The sequence below is a fragment of the Aulostomus chinensis genome, chromosome 5 (genome assembly GCF_037954235.1).
Source record: "Aulostomus chinensis isolate RoL2024-O1b breed Wild chromosome 5, RoL_Achi_v1.0, whole genome shotgun sequence".
In the NCBI taxonomy this organism is placed as follows: Eukaryota; Metazoa; Chordata; class Actinopteri; order Syngnathiformes; family Aulostomidae; genus Aulostomus; species Aulostomus chinensis.
This window is the reverse complement of record NC_141324.1, coordinates 23,442,920-23,462,495: the sequence shown is the minus strand read 5'-3', so window position 1 is coordinate 23,462,495 and position 19,576 is coordinate 23,442,920. Positions and strand designations below refer to the sequence as shown.

The window sequence follows — 19,576 nt, the reverse complement described above, 5'->3', positions numbered from 1 at the left end:
ATCTTCATGTCCTTGTGTCATGTGCAGCGGCTGCTCCAGTAGTGCCAGAACTGAGCAGTGACATTGACACCAGTAACTTTGACGACATTGAGGAAGACCGGGGAGAGGAAGAGACCTTTCCAATACCAAAGGCTTTTGTAGGCAACCAGCTCCCCTTCGTAGGCTTCACTTACTACAGCAACCAGCAGTAAGTCTGCCAGCATCTTGTTGTAATATTATTTTGGAATATCCCGCATATATTGGAGTCGGAGTTTACCTGTAAGTGCTCTTATAATTCAGGGGAAAAGGGTAGTATTTCTGTTTTGACTTTGAGACAAGGTTATAACGTATCTTTGTTAATAGCACTAATAAAATGTGTTTCCAGTCTTTTGCGCGGCTCCACTGCCACCACAAAGACCAGTGACAAACGTAGCAGCTCCACAAAGGAAGACAAGAGTCATGTGAGTAGACTACAAAGAGGCAAAGTCTTTTTGATGTAAAGTATCTGCCTGTTTTTCATCTCCACCCATGACTTCAAGAGAATATGAGATTGTTCATTGAATGTTTCTGATTAGCTGGAGAACCTGCAGAAAAGAATCTACCAGCTGGAGGAGCAACTGCACAGCGAGATGCAGCTGAAGGATGAATTGGAGCAGAAATGCAGGTATGTTATGAGCACATTTCTGATTCGATATACTGTGACATTTAGATCATTCTTCAGCTTTTGCCAGAACTTGTTTATTTGTGTTTTCTGATCCTGACTTCTTGTTAATACACACCTGAGCCTTGCACACTGTAAAATTCATTTCATTTGTTAATGACTGAACGTGGTATCGCAATAAATCTTCCAACATCTCATAGCTTTTCTGTTTCTCAAATTCTGCTTCCCCCAGGACGTCAAACACCAAGATTGACAAGATCATGAAAGAACTGGATGAGGAGGTTAAACGTCACTTCTTTTCTGACAAGATTCTTTTCACCAACAAATTATTAAGTTACAAGTATTACTGCTTTGATTGTAATTAGATACAAAGAGGGTTTTTTTTTTTTTCCCCCTGCCACATCATAGCTGCTCTTCTGTTGCTGCAGGCAAATTTAAGGAAGAGTGCAGAGGCCAGCATGTCTATACTGGAGAAGGACAAGCTCATGCAGCAGCACAGATTCACCGAGTACCAAAGAAAAGCTGACCAGGAGGCGGAGAAGAGGCGCAATTTGGAGAATGAAGGTAAAGATAATGAGGTGTTGTAGGTCCTTTTTAAAATATAATTACAAAGTGAAGCTGTGATGTTTAGTATTTGAACATAGTAGATGCTCAAAAACAGGCCAAAGCATACGTCACAAATGGATAACCCTGCTTCCATCTTGCTCACTTCTGCTCTATTTCAGTGTTAAAGTATGCACATGTCTATGCTCACTTTCCTGTTGACTCACAACAGGAGACAGCACAAAGTTACTGGAACATATATTGTATCCTGTAGCTCTGGCATGCAGGACAGACATATGCACTGCTAAAGTATGAGCTTTTAATCTGGATTTTGAGGATGGGATTTTGCTTGGGTTTGAAATGAGGGCTATCCTAATCCACTTCCTATCTTTGTAGTGTCGACTTTAAAGGAACAGCTGGAAGACATGAGGAAGATCAGCCAGAACTCTCAAGCCTCAAATGACAAGATTGTCCAGCTGCAGAATCAGGTATACAGTTGAAATGTGCACACTCAGCCTTCTTTTCAAGTTGAGCATTCCATTTCTCTGGTAGCATTGTGTAAAACTCCACAGATTTGTCATCTCACTAAAAACCTAAAAACATCAAATAATTTCTACATTAGAAAGGCACATAAAAATGGAGAAAAAAAAGACAGTCAAACTCAGGTTGAAAGAAAATTAAACTTAACTTTGGTCCTGTTTTGATTGACAGCTGGAAGAGGCTAATGACCTCTTGAGAGCAGAATCAGACACAGCAGCAAGACTGAGGAAGAGCCACACAGAGATGGCCAAGTCCATGAGCCAGTTGGAGACTTTGAATCGTGAGCTGCAGGAGAGAAGCCGGGCAACAGACGGAGAGAAAGCTCAGCTGGAGAAGGAGCTGTTGCTTCTTCAGAGCACCCTGGACTCTGAGAGGAGGAACTACAGCCAGGGCTCGGAGGAGATCAGGGAGCTGCAAGGTGACCCGCTCGCAAAGAACCAACACTTAATGAATGAGTGACAGAGCAGAGTTTGGGTCACTTGCATTTCTGATTTCACACCAGAGCAAACAAATCCTTATATTTTTGCCTTTTATCTTCTGTTCTTAGCGAGGATGTCAGGGCTGCAGGAGGACAACAAAAACTTGAAGGTCAGCGTCTCCAAAGTGGAGGCAGAACGCAAACAGGCTCAGGAGAGAAGCAATAACCTGGAGAAGGTATACGTTCAATTCCAGTCGTCATAATGTATGTGCATGTGAAATTTCTTGCATTATTTATTCTAAACAAGGCGAAACCCATCACCAGATGATGGTTATACTCTGATCTCTTCTTTTGATCTTTAAAGTGCTGTTGAATGTAATTATCATTGGATATTCTTACTGTTTATTCAATTCTTTTTTTAATCAAGGTGTCATTCCATTCTTTATTAGTTTTGTATTAAGCCTTAGATGTGAAGAATTCATGTTATGTGTATTTAGGGATGCAGGGAAAATTGTGCATTCAGTTGACTTGATGTACCCCCCACCCTCCCCACACAGGAAAAGAATAATCTGGAAATAGACCTGAACTACAAGCTGAAGACCCTGCAGCAGCGTCTGGAGCAGGAGCAGACTGAGCACAGGGTGACTCGTGCACAGCTCACTGACAAATATGAGTCTATCGAAGAGGCCAAATCAGCTGCCATGAGTGGTGCGTTATTCATACGTCCGAGCTTGCCCCACTTCACTGTCCTTCACTCTTCTTTTTTTTTTTAAGCCGCTGTCTGACTATACTTTACTGCCTATTAATTTTCAATGTCTTCCTTTTCATTTAAAAGGATAGAATTGAGTGTAAGCCACTCAGGATGTCGGGACATTGTCTCCGTGCATATATAAGATGGACTGTAAAGACTAAAACCTGATGCATGTTGTAACACAGACTTCCTCCATTGTGAAGATGTCTGATTTATGATCATGAAGGAACGGTTGGAAACGCATTTTCACTGTTATTTTTGAAAAAACAATAACCAGCAAAGGAATTTTAGGGAGATAAAATGTCACCTAACTGATACAGCTTGCCAAGTCAGGGCGGCTTAATACTAGCACAGCCAGTCTCATCAGAGGTGTTGATTCCCCATGGTTTGACACCTGCTCTCACGCTCCTTCCCCAGCTGTCCAACAGAAGATGTCCGAGGAGATCGGAGCGAGGATGCGAGCAGAAAGTCGGGTAGTCGAGGTTGAGAAGCAGTGTTCGATGTTAGAGTTTGACCTCAAGCAGTCTGTGCAGAAGATGGAGCAGCTGATGAAGCAAAAGGAGAGGCTGGAAGACGACGTGAGCAAAATAGTTTCCAGACGTGTGACGACTGACATTCTCAATTACTCACAATTACTCACGATTTTCCCACCTTTTCTGCTCCAGGTGAAGAATCTGCGGATACAGGTGGAACAGGAGTCAAGCAAACGTGTCCTGTCCCAGAATGAACTGAAGGGTCGCATGCAAGAGGTGGACCGTCTTCGGTGTTCAGAGAAGCAGCTGAAACAGGAGAGCAACACAGCACTTGAGAGTAAACGCTCGCTGGAGTTCCAGCTGGCACAGCTGACCAAGTGAGTGGTCGTCCTCCTCTAGAATTTTACATCAACTCTAGTTTAGAATTAATCATTTTAATGTAAAGTTACATGTTTTCCATCCACATCAACACCACATATATTACAGGAGGAATTTCTCCGTGTAACTTAAAAGAGAAAAGAATAGACTAAACACAAAATGACAATAAATAGGAGAGACATATTTATTATTATGTTTAAGAGTCTTGGAAAATTTCAGGTTACTTGTGCCAAATGAACTGGCAGTAACTCCCGCCAGGAGTTTTATTTTCTGTTTTTGCTGCACTAGCCGTAATGCTCTTTGGAAGTCAAGCTGTCAATTGCCTGCTATTTTCAAATAAGTGCTATTATTCCGGCTTATAGTGCGACTATGCCAAAGCTGCTCTGCGACAGTGTTCACTCCACAGGATTAGGGTTTAGTCTGAGTCCAGCTCCAGCTACTCCACTGCTAATCCCTTAGCTAGCTCTGCAGTCAGTGCTGCTGGTTGGGATTCTAGTAGCTTTTTGCTACAGAAGCTGACACAGAGACTTTGGACTTTTCAGAAATGTGTTAAGACTTGGATTGAAATGTGGGTTTACTGAATATGATGTTCCTAATGCATTTGTTTGATATGTTGCCAGGCAATACAGAGGCAATGAGGGACAGATGAGGGAACTTCAGGACCAGCTTGAGGCTGAACAGTATTTTTCTGTAAGTACCAGTTTCATATCCTTTTATATCTCCTTGCTCCTGGTTCTTTGTGTAAGCCAGTTTCTAAAGTCTGACTGTCTCCCTTTCTGTAGACGCTTTACAAAACTCAGGTCAAAGAACTAAAGGAGGAAATTGAGGAAAGGAACCGGCAGTTACAAGAGGCTCATAAAAAGATGCAGGAGTTGTGCAGTGAAAGGTAAGAGACCAGTTATCTTTTTCATGCTCACCACAGCCCTCTGGCCTTGGCCCTCGGCCCTCAAGGTCATCCCTCATGATTTATCAGTTTAACACTCGTGCCCCATGTGGCACGTCATAATTCTTAAAAACTTACCTGTTGTCTCGTTCCTTCCTGAACGAAGGGAGTCCCTGTCTGCTCAGCTGGATCTGACCGTGACAAAGGCTGAGTCGGAGCAGCTCGCCCGGGCGCTTCAGGAGGAGCAGTACTTTGAGCTCAATCAAGAAAACAAGAAGGCCCTAACGAGACATAAACAGGAGATTGGGGAAAAGGAGGTTACTATTGCACGGGTCAGAAAAACTTCCTCTCCAACGCTAGAGTGTATATTCTGTAAGATAACCTTATTTGATCTATTCATTTCTCTCATGTAAAAACAACAACAACTTTTTTTTGTAGCTTGAGGAATCCAATAAAACTCTGACCAAAGATGTGGAGAACCTCAGCAAAGAGAAGTCTGAGTTAAATGAGAAGCTTGTCACTCAGGAGGAAGGTACGTTTGTTATGCTCTATGTATCATGCATGCTAAGTATAATGTCGATATATTTTGGTTGTCATACAAGCACATCCTCTTTTTCCCCTTCAGAGTACGCAGCTCAGAAGGAAGAGATTACAAACGCAATCAAGGCCAACTACGAGAAGGTTCTCAACACCGAGCGCACACTGAAGACCCAGGTATGGACACGTCATCTCAGTCAGACGAGAGACAAGTGGAGAACTGCAGCTTGACACTGTGTGTGTGTCCTCATCCTATCAGGCGGTGAACAAGCTGGCTGAGATCATGAACCGAAAGGACATGAAGCTGGACCAGAAGAAGAAGGGCAGTACGGCAGACCTTCGGAAGAAAGAGAAGGAGAACCGCAAGCTTCAGCTGGAACTTAACCAAGAGAAGGAGAAGTTTAACCACATGGCCATCAAGTATCAGAAGGAGTTGAGCGAGATGCAGGCGGTGAGTTAACATCTCAGGGCACTGGAGCCCAGTATAATCCAGAGTTTCCCATTTGTTTAATGGTGACCTCTTGGCTATGCCACCAACAGCAACTGGCAGAGGAGTGCACGTATCGCAACGAGCTGCAGATGCAACTTGACAGCAAGGAGAGTGACATCGAGCAGCTTCGGGAGAAACTGAATGACCTGCAGCAGCGCATGGATAACTCGAGTATCACCAGCCTGCAGACAGATGAGACGGACAGCAACATCGCAGGTAGGGTCATTGCTGGGGTCAGCCAGACGCCACTGATGCTAGCTAACATGCAGCTATTGAGTAAGTGGAATGTAGGATTATGGAAAAGAAATACAGGGGTTCTGAGGTCTCTCCCCAACCTCATTTTCCCTTCCATCTCTGGAAGAGGATGTATAGGCCGGAGCATCTCTGCCGTGCAGATGCTTCCTTTTATTTCTAATATGTTGTGTTATATTTTACCTCCATCAGAAATTGCAGCTCCTGTGATTTAGAAATGAAATTCCTGTACTGTTATTTCTGAAGTATTATGATTGATTGTACAGCCGTAGTATTGATATTTTTAGCAGCTTTTTACTGAACAGCTGCTTGTGGTTTTAAATGAGCTGCAGGAAGTTGCGGCGATTTTTTTTTTTTTTTTTTAAGTTATGCAAGTTATGCTACCACACTTATTGCCATTAGCCAACTTGTATTTTTCTCAAAACCAGATGTAACAAATATGAATATGCCTTTTTTTTCCTAGGTCTGATTTCATGAATGCTGGCGGTTAAATCATTCTCTCTCTTATTTTTCCCCTCGTGTCTAGTCGGTTCTCCTTGCTCTTCTTATCTTTGTAACTTCTATTCCTTTCTCTCTGTGAGTAACTGAGTGGACATGCCCCCCCCCCCTTTATTTTTTTTTTTTGCCTGGCCTGTGCTGCAGCTGTGTTTGTCTTCTTTGCCCTTGGTTTTCTTTAGTATTCTTTTGCCAGAGGTGGCAGCCATCTCTGTTGGGGAAGTTCAACACTTTTGAAAGAAGCCTGATAGAGTGTAACACAACCAATGCTGTATCTAGATTAAAACCATGGGACGCTAATATGAAAATTGTGACGGCCCCATCAGATCAGCAGTGATCGCCGTACTAGTCGACACCGTTGCTCTCAGTACCTTTCAAAACGTGCTGTCTTTAAACTGACAATTGCTCTTTTGATTGATTGCACTCTGCGCTGCAAACACTTCACACTGTAAAACTTTTCGTTGGCATGTTGAACCAGAAGTTCTGCTCGAATAGACACGACGACCCTCCCTCACAGTGTCACTTGTCGTAGTAGACGAGCCTCTCTAAGTTCACTGCTCCCCTTTAGCTTGTTGTTTCAGCTGCATGCACATGAAATATCATTTTATAACACAGAATTGTGTCTCAAGCCTACTGCACAGCTTTTCTATGGAAGGAGTGAGTGATCAAGCTAACTAAGAGAAATGAATTGATATCCTAACCTCCTGCTAAACTCTTATTGTAGCTATTTTGACTGGATTTGGAACGATCAAACCTTACATGCTGTATTAACATGCTGGAATAAGGACTTACTCATGTCTAACATTGTCCTCCTGCATGAGGAATGTGAAGACGTAGCATGGGATGTCCAAACTCCTCTCTTGTCACCTACTCCAGAGAAGTCACCGTAAAGCTGGCAGGGGGTTCACTTTGATGGTTTGACATAGTTGCGACCTCTGTCACGTGACTTTTTTTGGTTTTTCTGTCCTCAGTTGAGTTTGGATTTAATCACTGCATGGCCCTTTTCAAAAGTGCCTCTAACACACATAGTAGGAAGTAGGTTTGTAACTTCTTTCTCATCTGGGCTGCTTTTCAGAATCCAGGTTGGAAGGTTGGCTGTCTATTCCTAACCGTGCTAATATCAAGCGATATGGATGGAAAAAGCAGGTATGTTAAGTTTTCCTCTGCTTGTTATGCTGAAAAAAATGTATTAGAAGAGAAACGGTGTTTCAGTATTGAGCACACGTTACTCCTCCCGGTCGGAGTTCATTCACCTAACAAGCCTCCATCGGGGCATCACACCCTCAATACCCTCACGGAGGCTCGATACCAAATGTCTGTAGAATAAACTCTCACAGGAGGAGAGAAGCTGTTGTTGCTCAAAACTACATGTGCAGCAACTCATGTATCAGCCTTCCTCTCAATGTCCTCTTCATATTTTGCAGTATGTGGTGGTGAGTAGTAAGAAGATCCTGTTCTACAATGATGAGCAAGATAAAGAGCAGTCCAACCCTTCAATGGTACTAGATATCGAGTAAGTAGCTCTGCGTTTTAGCGCTGTTCTCACTATGACAAACGTAGTAAACCTTGGTAACACAGTGATGGGGTTACTCGTGTGCGCTTGCTAATTTGTTGTGCTGTGTTGTGCAGCAAACTCTTTCACGTGAGACCGGTCACACAAGGAGACGTGTACCGAGCTGAGACTGAAGAGATCCCGAGAATATTCCAGGTAGGATGATCTGTCAGTTTTATCATATTGAGATTCAGCCTGCACTTGATGTCTGCTCAAATGTCAAATTACATTCTGTCGAATTCTCTTCGACCCTTGTGCTCCAATAGCCTTGTTTAAAACAGTATTTCATCCTAAATGACTTTCATCTCTGTGACTCCAGAATTCAGGAAAGACCAGACACATTCATTTTAGCATTAAGCTAATGATGACTGATGAATACCTGCAAGAAAAACTGTCCAAAAAATGGAGATATTCTCAAAGCATGTTGCAGTATAATCCACGTCTCAGTAATCCACAAACAGTGTGACTTGAGCGAATACCAAACCAATGCTGATGGTTCAGTGTGACTGTGGTTTGCTGAAGGTGGGGTTAAGAGATACTGCAGTCTGGGACTTGGCAAGACTCAGCTTTCTTGTATGTGATGTATTCTGAATCTACGTGAAGCAGCGATTAGGGATGCACAATAATATCGGCCCATCACAGATCAGTGGTCAAGCTCTTAATCAGTATTGGTCTGATTATCACAACTGGCATTAATACAACGTGAGCATGTCAGCAAAAAAAATATATTGTGCATTCTTAACACTGACATTTGGGTGGTTTTTTGGGGTAGTTGACTGTCTACGGGATGAAATAGCATGATGAAGATTCTATATGAGCATATTCCCAGTTTTTTGGAAGGGGCGTTCCGCCGTGTCAGACTTTAAAAGCCCCTGCTCGAAAGCACTCTCTATTTCTGTCTGTGTTCAGATTCTGTATGCCAACGAGGGGGAGTGCAGGAAGGAGGCCGACATGGAGACGGTCCCTCAGGGCGACAAGACCAACTGTCTCCCACACAAAGGCCACGAGTTCATCCCCACGCTATATCACTTCCCTTCCAACTGTGAGGCCTGCGCCAAGCCTCTGTGGCACGTTTTCAAGCCGCCCCCGGCGCTGGAGTGTCGCCGCTGCCACGTCAAGTGCCACAAAGACCACCTCGACAAAAAGGAGGACGTTATTGCTCCTTGCAAAGGTAATTATGGGTAATACTCATGTCAGTCTCCTGAATTTTTTTTTTCAGGCACAGACTTTTATGTGATTTAAGCCATGCACATAGTTCCGTCAGTTAATTTTGAAAGATGTTTTAATATAATATAGACCTTTTGTATTTATTTATACTGCTCTTAAACATGATTAATCAGTAGCGTTGAGACATTAAAACAATAGTCAGCCATTCGCAACGATTTCCCACTTTTCAGATGTGAGCATTTGTTGTTTTGGTCTTCTTTGACTCTAAACTGAATCTTGTGGTTTTGGACTCGCACAGTAAACTACGATGTAACCTCTGCCCGGGATATGCTCCTGCTGGCCCTCACCCAAGATGAGCAGAAGAAATGGATCGGCCATCTTGGAAAGAAGATTCCTAAGACCCCACCTTCCACGTTCTCAAGAGCCTCACCTCGTACTATGTCCACTCGCTCTGGACCAAACCAGTCCTTCCGCAAGAACCCTAAAAGCAATACAGGAAAGCTCAGGTAACTTTGCATTAGGAGCTTTAAGCATTTTCTGTAGCTGTGTTTGTCTGTTTCGGACAGTCTTAACATGGATGTAGTGTTCTCAATACTGTTTAGGGAGTAAATGAGCGTGTGGTGCTGTCAGAAGTCTCAATTTCAATCCCATTTGGTGGGCTATGTGGTCACGTCAGTCACATGACCTGCTGTTTGTCTCCTGTGTTGTAGCAGAGCGCAGTCCAGCCTTCAAGCAGCAGACACAACATCCAGCACTTGTTGACAGGAGACTCTTCAGAAAGTGTTGATGTTTTTAGACTTTGTCTACAGCTTTAAACTTGTCTATTTATTAACTGTTACTGGGTGTTTCTAACTTGAGACACTTGATGGTTGGTTGGTTGACTCCTGGGTTCCTCTCCAGTTGACACGTGGGATTCTTGTTTTTCTAATAGGCACTAATGTGTTGTTGGGTTCAGGAACTAACGTACAGACTTACTATTCACCCCTGCTGACCTTTTTTTTTTTTTGTCCACATGAGGATTTTTTTATACCACCTGTCATATGGTGCAAAGGTGTTAGCGGTGTTGCATTGTCTGAAAACCAGCATTTCTGTTGTATGTTGACTCAGATTGGGTTACTAACCACAGTCAAGATGTTTTGTCTTTCTTTTACTGGACACCTGTCTCTGCTCTTTCTTTCAGTTAACCATCTGAACCGTTGGAATATTTTCTGGACTCTATACTTTTCCTCCCTCCCTCCTTCCTCATCCTCAAAAATGGAGAAACTTGCATTACATTGAAAATTCACTTACAAAATATCAGTAAAATATCCAGTGCTGGAAGATTGCAACACGTCAAACACAAGGTATCATGGACATTAAGAGGCCTGATAACCCCTGACACTGACCTCTGACCTCGGACATCCTGATAAGACCATCATCCAGCTCCAGAAACATGCAGCTCTCCATGTCTGTCAGAAGAGGGCGCACTCGTCTTGAAACCTGGACAGTATAAAGTTGGAGGGACTCAGTCATGGAGGACGGTATGTGTTTCATATGACTTGCTGGTGGATTTTGGACGGTTAAAGGGGGGTTTTGCTGGGACTTCTGCAAGTATGTGTTCAGTTGAAGGTACTGTCATCCAGGGATTGCAGATCTGCAGTGAGTGATTGTATCTCAGGGGTGGAAAATGAATTATCTGTTTTGTAATTTCGTTCCCCGCCAGACAGATCCTCAAGTTAAATGTAAGCATACATGTGTTTTCAGCTAACAAACATGACTGATGCCTTCATCTAATTTCTCTGGCCTTTTTGCCTTTTTATTTGTATTACTCTGCAAGTCACTTATCAGGTTTGGGACAGAGTATTGGGACGTGAGTATTAGATGTTATGAGTATTGAGTGAGGAGCATGCAAGATCATCATTTAAATCTATGCATTATTTTTATTATTATAATTATTTTTATTGCTCCAAGCCATAAGGAAATTTCCATTGTAGTGGCATATAGGAGTCCTAAAACTTAATTGCTTTTTTTTCTGTTTATTTGGTACATTGTCTCTGTAATTTTTTTTTTTTTTGCTTGTATTGTTTATTTTTTGTAATGTATTGCCTTACATTGATTCATAGATAAATGGTTCAAAAGGAAAACATTAAGTTAACAAATGTAAAACTGCACTGTTTGAATTGTAAATTATTTGTAGAAGACTAAACAGGTGTAGCATTTGGCCCACCTAGTGCCTTAACGTTTGGATATTGATTTTACTGCCATATCTGTTTGTTTTTTTTCCTCCAAAACAAGACAAATCATAACTCTGTCATCATTTATTTTTAAACAAAAAAAAGCCACATGTGTGGTTTTATCAAAACTTACTTCCTCTGGTTTGACTATATAAAGTATATATATATTAGATTACCTCTTTATGGACACATTGCAATGGAGTTAGCATGTAAAATTTCCCGGACTCAGTTCATATCATCTGACCGCTATCAGGACGGTGTACTTCGGAGCAAGCCTACCTGTGTCAATGATTGTGTCTAAACAATTGCAAGTTGTTTCCCTACCAAGGTCATGTCTTGACAATGCAACCCCCCCCCCCCCCCCAAACCCTCACAGTGTATATAATGAGACATAAGGATTATGGAATACCTCCGCAATCTTTTTGTTTGTAACTTTTTGTTCAGTTAAAAGAGAAAAAAAAAAAGCACTGGAACTATGATCTACTCTAGTCTTGGATAATTTGCATGGTTAATTGCATTGGAGTCCGCACTGATGGATATGTCAATAAACATATCTTTATCATTCATTGTATACTCGCTTTTGACTACAGATATCCGTCGTAAACGTGGGTCCTTCCTGAAACCGTTCCACCAGCTGGGCGGCGAGACCGCGCCCAGTTGAACCAGCAGATTTAACTTCTTTGTAGCGGTGTTCTACAGGTGCAGCTGTGACATACATGAATAGATGTTAAACTGTTAATCAGCAGCAGTTTGGAGTTCTGTATCAAGGACACTGACAGTCACCAGGGGATTGAACCATCGTGGTTTAGGTTACCAGTCAGTCATTCTACCACTGAGCCATGCTGCTGCTACTTGGTGATATTTGACATTTCTGCCATGAGGCCCGGAGACCAGGATACAGGCCTCCTCATTCGCTCACTGAGCCGCTCGCTGTCTATGGTGCCATAAGATGAAGCAACCAAGATGAGAGCATCATCTCAGTTGTCCGTCATCTCAGTCCCCCCACCCCCCCCCCCCCCCCCCACACACACACAAACACATGCACACACTAAAGTTAGAGGAGCAGGGCTCCAATTTTGACATCACAATACATCAAGTGTGCCTGCATGGGGTTTCGATGGGCTAAGAACAAAAAAAAACAAAAACAGCAGGGAGAGAGGTTAATTGGAGACTACACTGGCTACGTGAATGTGACAGGGCGTCTATGTCGGCCCTGGAGGGTAACTGGTACAAGGGAAGGATGAACGTGACGTCAAGCCTCCTAGTTTAAGAGCAGCAGACTCATCTTCCGGCCACATGATTTGAGGGGACGTTTGTGAAGGGGCCACACAACCTCTGACCCCTCAAACAGCACTGAACTTGGAAATAAGTGCCATCACCGAGTCGCCCTGACGTCTGACGCCCACCAGCGGACACAAGACCGCTGGACGTCCGAGGACTTTCATATCGAACAACCCTCCTAACTTGCACCGAATCGGTGATACATGTAATTGTGTTCAGAATTCACACTCAAACTATCAAATTTGTGTAATTTTGACAACATGCAAGTTACCGTACGCTGATTCCTCCCGACAGACGTTTGAAAATGATAGGAGCAAATCTACGTCCATCAGGATGGGTAGCGGATGTCAGAGCGCATCGATAAGTTCCCAGCGTGTTGTTGCAGCGTCATGCTGTTTGAATGAAGTTCAGACCAGACAGAGAATTGGCCAACTCCTCATTCGCGCCCCGGTGGACTGAATCAGGAAAAATAAAGAGTTGAAGTAATTACAGGTTGCCAAATATGCCGGTGTTTACAGGTAAGGTCGTTTTTCAACACAGTACATAGGCTCGCATTGTTAATATTAGTAAACACATGAAGCTTTACACGTGTTGTAGCACAGTACCGCAAATTACATTTAGCAGCGTAGCTTAGTTAGCTTTAGCATATCGCACCGTTAGTTTGCTAACGGCAGTGGACTGTCTTCCAGCCTTGATAGGCCACTATTACAATTATTTAACGTGACGTAACATTAGAGTCAAGACAACATGCGAAAACGCTTCCATACAATAATTGTGTTACAGATGTTTGTGGAATGGTGACGTGTATTTTGATTGAGCCGGCTACTTAACGCTAACTTGCCCCTGACAAAGTAGAGAGCAGCTAATGATGCTAACTCTTAGCAGGTTAGGTTGCTCGGGGAATAACAAAGATGGTTTAATTAGTTATGAAGCAGTTGTGTGTCCAAACTCTGCACTCACCATGGTCGGATTCGCCTTAGCGTGTACTATTATCCGTTAGCTGTCTAAAGTTAAATGTCCACGAAATGTACTGAATCATACCAGTACGGGAAGCGATGCTAACAAAGCTAGCCAAATCATGAGTGTACAGTTCCTGAGCTTTCCCACAGTTTTGATTTGCTGAGGAGAAAAATGTGCATGCGGGAGAGGAATTTGCGGTTTAAGCATGACATTAATATTATCTAGTTTATGTTAGTGAAATTGTATCGCTTTAAATCGCCGCCAAACAACTGAATATATTCAGTTTAACATCTTTGAGTGGAGTTCAGGTCCCCCCGCTGCTAACGTGGTATGCTGAAACTGTCCGTAGCGAACTATTTGCTGTGTCACACATGGCAGCTTGTCAGTGTTGTGGTGTCCTTCATCCTGGGCGATTAACAGATGGGTCTTAATTGTTTTCTTTTTTCAGTTAATGTAAAATGGGGCAAAGAGAAGTTTGATGCTGTGGAGCTGAACACTGAGGAGCCACCCATGGTTTTCAAGGCTCAGCTCTTTGCCCTGACAGGAGTGCAACCAGACAGACAGAAGGTCATGGTGAAGGGTGGCACCCTTAAGGTAATCATATAAACAAGTCTGAAACTCACTAACAGTCATTGTGGTTTTGCTCTGTTAGTGGATGTGGTGGTCAGTTAGCTACTGTTGCACTGCATTGTCGACCAGTCGTGGTTAATTTAAGTCTTCTTCGTCATGATGGCCAAAAAGGATGTGTGAGGACATTGCTGTTTATTTTGGCTTCTTTTACTGTCCGTGGACTGTTAAAAATATATTGAACCATATGCTTTTGCCTTTTTTTGTGGATTCTGATGATAGCAGCATAAGAAAATTACCGTTTTAATTATTTAACATCTTCTCCATTTGTAGGATGATGAGTGGGGGAACATTAAACTGAAAAATGTGAGTACCGAAGCTGTTTCAACAAATACATTGAACACGCTTAAAGAATAGCAATAGCAGTCTATGCAACTATGCTATATTAGATTTTAATTGTTTGTATATCCGTTCCTCCAGGGTATGACTCTCCTGATGATGGGTTCAGCTGACGCGCTGCCCGAGGAGCCTGCTGTCAGACCCATGTTTGTAGAAGACATGACTGAAGAGCAGCTGGCCTCAGCGGTGAGCGAACCAGTTAATCCTCCCCGAATCTAATGATCGTTGCTTCAGGGCCGATAATGAATTTTCTTAATTTGATTATATAATTGACATATTCAAAAAATAACAGCGCTACCCCAGCTGTCTGTCTCTCAAGATCCCACCTGGGGCCTTGTGGCTGCTGCACGCGCAAGACGGTATTCTCTCGTGGCCGTTGAGTTTTAACTCCATGTAGTTCAACTGTGTGGAAATGGTGGCAGGGAAGTTGACCGCCGCTAGTGATGACATTTGGAAATACTTTGGTGGATACAACAGTATGAACATTACCTAAATGATGAATCATTCGTTTGGGCTGGCTGAGAGAGACGGCAGGTTCCCAGCTCTCCCTTCAGTGCCAACCACGACACAGAGAGAGAGCAGGAGCCAGAGCTGCAGCCCCAGCCACTATTTAGCAATGTACATATCCAGCTATTTATGGGCATCTCTTGCTAAAACATTCAAATATATTCAATTCTGCATGTTTTTAAACCTTTTTTTTTAAACGATATTCTAACAACAGTTATGATATACACACACACACACACATTTTTATTCAAATTTGTTTTCCTCATTATGTTGTCATCAGGTTTGGCACCTAATAAAATGCCAAAGATACTCAGCAAATCCTCCCTTTTGGAGGTCAGATTCTGACAAGTGTGTGTTTTTAGAAGCATTTGTCCCGCAGCACCAGTGTGGCGGAGACAAATGTGCGCATCGCAGTTTGCGGGGGGTTGTGAATGTATGCCAGTGTTGGATGCTGCAGTGTGAATTCTGTCACTTGATTCAGAACATTTGAGGCACGTTCAAAGGGAACGCGTTCAGTGGTTAATCAGTGGTGACTTGAGCTCTTGGGTTTGTCGCTGACTTTGTGACTACAAGTGGAACTCTCGTGTCATTCAGATGGAGCTGCCTTGTGGGCTCACGAACCTGGGTAACACCTGTTACATGAACGCCACCGTGCAGTGTCTGCGCTCTGTGCCAGAGCTGAAAAGTGCACTTAGGAGGTGGGCTTTTTCTCTGCTACTACTGGCTTTCAACATTCAGTAAAAAAATGTTGATACAAAACAAAAATGTCAGACAGTCCTCTTTGTTTCTGATCTGCTTTCTCTGCTTCTCTGGTCATGTCTCCCTCTAAAGGTATTCAGGAGCTCTGCGATCATCTGGAGCGAACGCACCGTCGCAGTACATCACAGCAGGTATGAAGCATCAGCTCTTACTTTTTCTTTCTTTTTTTTTAAGGTGCCAAATGAAAATGGAACTCTAATGTACTTTGATTTTTCATCTTCAGCGCTTCGTGACTTGTATGAGACCATGGACAAGACCTCGTCCAGCCTCCCTCCCATCATTTTGCTCCAGTTCCTCCACATGGCCTTCCCACAGTTTGCTGAGAAGGGAGATCAGGGACAGTACCTCCAGCAGGTGAGAAGCTCTTCACCGCACTTTCATCAAGGTTTTCTGACGCCTCCTCAAAATGCTCCTTGAATACTTCGATGGAAACTTGGCTCGTGGTTGAAGTGTCAACTCAAGATCTGACTTCCTGCCGATGTTTGACCCATGTCCTCTTCTCTCAGGATGCCAATGAATGCTGGCTGCAGATGATGAGAGTTCTACAGCAGAAGCTGGAACCACTAGAGCCAGAGACTCCCATGGAGGTCAATGCCAAACTTTTTCTTCACCCATGTCTTGTTTTATAATGAAAGGATGTCTGTGTAACTGAGATGTCCGGGACTAATAACATATGTTCCATCTTCTGCTCCGTTTAGACCGACTCGGAGAGCGGCGCTGCCTCCGCCTCTTCAAAGAAGAATTTCATCGACCAGTATTTTGGAGTAGAGTTTGAAACTACGTATCCTTGCAGCCCGTTTTTAGACTTGCATTATGCTGCTTGTTTTTTTCTGGTTCTCCAGGAGTTTGTTTCTTGAATTAGCAGGGCATTACTTTTGCTTGACTCCTCTTCTGCTAAGTATGAAATGCACTGAGTCTGAGGAGGAGGAGCCAATCAAGGGCAAGGAGAGCCAGCTTCAGCTCAGCTGCTTCATAAACCAAGAAGTCAAATACCTTGCGACAGGACTGAGGCTGGTATGGAACGTGCTCTTTTATTTAAACAGTTTATTTTGTCTAGAGAAAGAAATGAGTACAACTACGTACAAACAAAAGGTGCGTGATGAGTTTGTCTCCTTGGAAACGGGGATCTAATCATGTTTCTGCCTGCCCTATCTTTCTAGAGACTGCAGGAAGAAATAACAAAAATGTCAACATCCTTGGAGAGAAATGCCCTCTATATAAAATCAGTAAGGTTTCTTTCCCTGTTCCATCCCTTTAACATCTGACAGAATCTGTCAGCTTGATGTCTTCGATAATCATCACACGTTGAATGTTTTTTTTTTTTCTCCTTTATCTCCTTCTAGTCAAAACTCAGCCGTCTCCCTGCCTACTTGACTGTTCAGATGGTCCGTTTTTTCTACAAAGAGAAAGAGTCCGTCAATGCTAAAGTCCTTAAGGTTTGTCTTGTGTTCCCCCCTCCGGTCTCATCAACACGGTTCTCCTCAGGAACGTGTCGGTTATTTTGTGTTCTCAAACAACGTTTTGCGCATTGAAGGATGTCAAGTTCCCTCTCATGCTGGATGTCTATGAGCTGTGCACCGCAGAGCTGCAGGAGAAGATGCTGCCGGTCAGGTCAAAGTTTAAGGAAGTGGAGGACAAAAAGCTCGAAAAACAACAGCAAAAGGTAAGACATGGAATTTTGTCCATTTTAAAAAAAATTTTATTCATTACTTGGAAGTAGGGGTTCCTGCCTGGACTTTAAAACTGGTTGTCTAACCAATATGTATCTCTGCTTCTTCCCTGAAGTTGCTGAAGAAGCCTGGCATGGTGAAAGAAGTGAAATACGAGCCTTTCTCATTCTCTGATGGTACGTTGGCACACGTCACTGACACTGACGGGGCTTTCAATCCTGCTGTGTCCGGCCCAGTCAGGGAAAGTGTTGCTGCTTCGTTGCATTTTTCATCAGGTGGCATCAGTGTTCGCCCTGCCCTGTGGTTAGAAGGAACATTCAAAAAGAAAAATGGCGCCCGCAGTCATACGAGTCATTGGTGTGTTGCAGGGGTTGCAAGATGATTTCCTGCAATCAAAAAAAGACTTTTTTAATTATTTAAAATTACTTCTTTGTCTCTAAAGATGAAAATAACTATCATAAATAGAGGAGCTGAAGTTGATTTAGATTTAGCCGCTCAGATATGCCATAAAAGTGCACATCGAAATCTTCAGCTGCTTCCATGGAGAAGGGGAGTGGTCTCTGGTGCTTGTTTAGTTTTGGAGGTTCTGACATGAAATGACATTGTTGCTTGAGCGAAACTACAAAAAATGTCAAGTAGGCAGGATGCAATGAGAAGAGCTCGGGGCTAGAGTTTAGCATCCATCATCAGTGTTCTCACAGAAAAGGCTCACTACAAGTGTTTCATTTTCGCTCCATGACGTCCCCATCAGATTCTCCTGCTCTCACTGTGCTCGATTCGCACCCGCAGCAGCTACATGCAGCAGAGGCAAACAGGGTTGAAATACCTGGAGGAGCCCTGGACTGTTGGAAGGGCAGGTTGCAGTTTGTGGGACATGAACTCGTGTGCTGTTGAGGTGATTTCTGACACTTGTCCTCCTGCAGACCTGGGCTCCAACAACAGTGGCTACTACGACCTGCAGGCCGTGCTGACGCATCAAGGCCGCTCCAGCTCATCAGGCCACTATGTTGGATGGGTTAAAAGGAAAGAAGGTACCTGCACTTATTTCTCACTCGTTCATATGACATTATTACACAACTTCAGCACCAGAACTGAATGTTTCCTTTCGCGTCCGCCAGATGAGTGGGTGAAGTTTGATGATGACAGGGTGAGTGTGGTGTCTCCAGAGGACATCCTGCGACTGTCCGGCGGAGGAGACTGGCATATAGCTTACGTTCTACTGTATGGCCCGCGGCGGCTGGAAATACTTGAAGAGGAACAATAGCTTTGGAAGACTCAATAGAAGAGAAAAGACGACGACAACATCCGACACGCGTACAAATTGCCATTTCCAAGCACTGTCTGCATAGATGTGCAATAAAACTGGTGTCTTTAAAATTTTGATGACCTCAATTTTTTTTTCCTCTTTTTGTTTTGTTAGTAACCAACATGGATGCTTGTAAAAACAACAATCTGTCAAATGGTGTTATATATTTAACCATAGTGAGCTTTGAAATGGAGATGCTGTTCTCTGGACTGGAGCTTTGAAAGGTTTTTAAGTCTACTGTAGCTCTGCAGTTTCATTAAATGTTTTATACACATTGTATATTTTTTAAAACCTTTGATAAGGTGCTCATATCATAAAAGCAAAATATTTCTCTTGCGTCATGTATTCAAAGTCATGTTTCCGGCCCAGCGCTTGTATCTTAATGTTTTGTGGAGATTTTCACTTAACGCTGTAAAGACTTGTTGGCCCTCTGGGAAATTTGGGTTCAATCTCAAGTCTTTAGTGTGCTTGTCTCGCACGCTCTCCGAGTCCTTTCTGCCAAATCTTTGCTAAAGCTTTTGATCAGTGTGTGTGTGTGTGTGTGGGTGGGGGGGTCTTGTTCAGATCAGGTGCCCCCCCCCCCCCCAACTGCGAGCAGTTAAATGAAGACTTGAGATTCAACCAGGAGCCTTGAACATTGACACTGATTTCAAACGTTGTCTTTAAATGCTATGCTTCTTCACTTTGTCTCTGCAGGTTTCTGATTGCCCTGCCTAACCATCAACACTCTGTAATAAGTTATTGACTGATGGCTTTACATAGGTGGTGAAAATAAATGGTATGCCACTAAAATGT

At 43.2% G+C, this 19,576-nt stretch overlaps 2 protein-coding genes across 5 annotated transcripts in view; both read left to right on the top strand.

The window, feature by feature from the left end:
• The window catches only part of rock1 (Rho-associated, coiled-coil containing protein kinase 1), a 28,823-nt gene extending 16,936 nt beyond the window's left edge, over positions 1-11,887 (top strand). Inside the window, exons 10-33 of one of the 2 annotated variants that reach the window (XM_086204013.1) lie at positions 28-187; positions 365-440; positions 555-643; positions 873-921; positions 1,069-1,204; positions 1,580-1,671; positions 1,895-2,141; positions 2,271-2,377; positions 2,699-2,849; positions 3,310-3,470; positions 3,558-3,742; positions 4,364-4,433; positions 4,526-4,629; positions 4,793-4,958; positions 5,065-5,158; positions 5,252-5,340; positions 5,423-5,614; positions 5,704-5,869; positions 7,476-7,546; positions 7,825-7,913; positions 8,030-8,108; positions 8,862-9,123; positions 9,418-9,625; positions 9,830-11,887. In XM_086204013.1, coding sequence (XP_086060139.1) covers positions 28-187; positions 365-440; positions 555-643; positions 873-921; positions 1,069-1,204; positions 1,580-1,671; positions 1,895-2,141; positions 2,271-2,377; positions 2,699-2,849; positions 3,310-3,470; positions 3,558-3,742; positions 4,364-4,433; positions 4,526-4,629; positions 4,793-4,958; positions 5,065-5,158; positions 5,252-5,340; positions 5,423-5,614; positions 5,704-5,869; positions 7,476-7,546; positions 7,825-7,913; positions 8,030-8,108; positions 8,862-9,123; positions 9,418-9,625; positions 9,830-9,881 — 3,095 coding nt within the window. In that variant the 3' untranslated portion in view covers positions 9,882-11,887. The remainder of the gene's footprint in view (positions 1-27; positions 188-364; positions 441-554; positions 644-872; positions 922-1,068; positions 1,205-1,579; positions 1,672-1,894; positions 2,142-2,270; positions 2,378-2,698; positions 2,850-3,309; positions 3,471-3,557; positions 3,743-4,363; positions 4,434-4,525; positions 4,630-4,792; positions 4,959-5,064; positions 5,159-5,251; positions 5,341-5,422; positions 5,615-5,703; positions 5,870-7,475; positions 7,547-7,824; positions 7,914-8,029; positions 8,109-8,861; positions 9,124-9,417; positions 9,626-9,829) is intronic. The other variant, XM_086204014.1, reaches the window with a different exon arrangement.
• A 778-nt stretch (positions 11,888-12,665) lies between these two features.
• usp14 (ubiquitin specific peptidase 14 (tRNA-guanine transglycosylase)) lies at positions 12,666-19,573 on the top strand. 3 transcript variants are annotated; one of them, XM_086204003.1, is made up of 17 exons: positions 12,666-12,809; positions 12,908-13,131; positions 14,022-14,167; positions 14,474-14,506; positions 14,621-14,725; positions 15,641-15,744; positions 15,878-15,936; positions 16,029-16,159; positions 16,312-16,392; positions 16,504-16,586; positions 16,705-16,819; positions 16,966-17,031; positions 17,149-17,241; positions 17,340-17,468; positions 17,591-17,651; positions 18,399-18,506; positions 18,594-19,573. In XM_086204003.1, the coding sequence occupies exons 2-17, from the start codon at positions 13,116-13,118 to the stop codon at positions 18,737-18,739; spliced, it is 1,476 nt and encodes a 491-aa protein (XP_086060129.1). In that variant the 5' UTR covers positions 12,666-12,809; positions 12,908-13,115; the 3' UTR covers positions 18,740-19,573. The 3 variants fall into 3 exon arrangements, with proteins under 3 accessions (XP_086060129.1, XP_086060127.1, XP_086060128.1); XM_086204001.1 differs by having other exon boundaries at positions 12,669-12,818; XM_086204002.1 differs by having other exon boundaries at positions 12,681-13,131.
• The last annotated feature ends 3 nt before the right edge of the window (positions 19,574-19,576 follow it).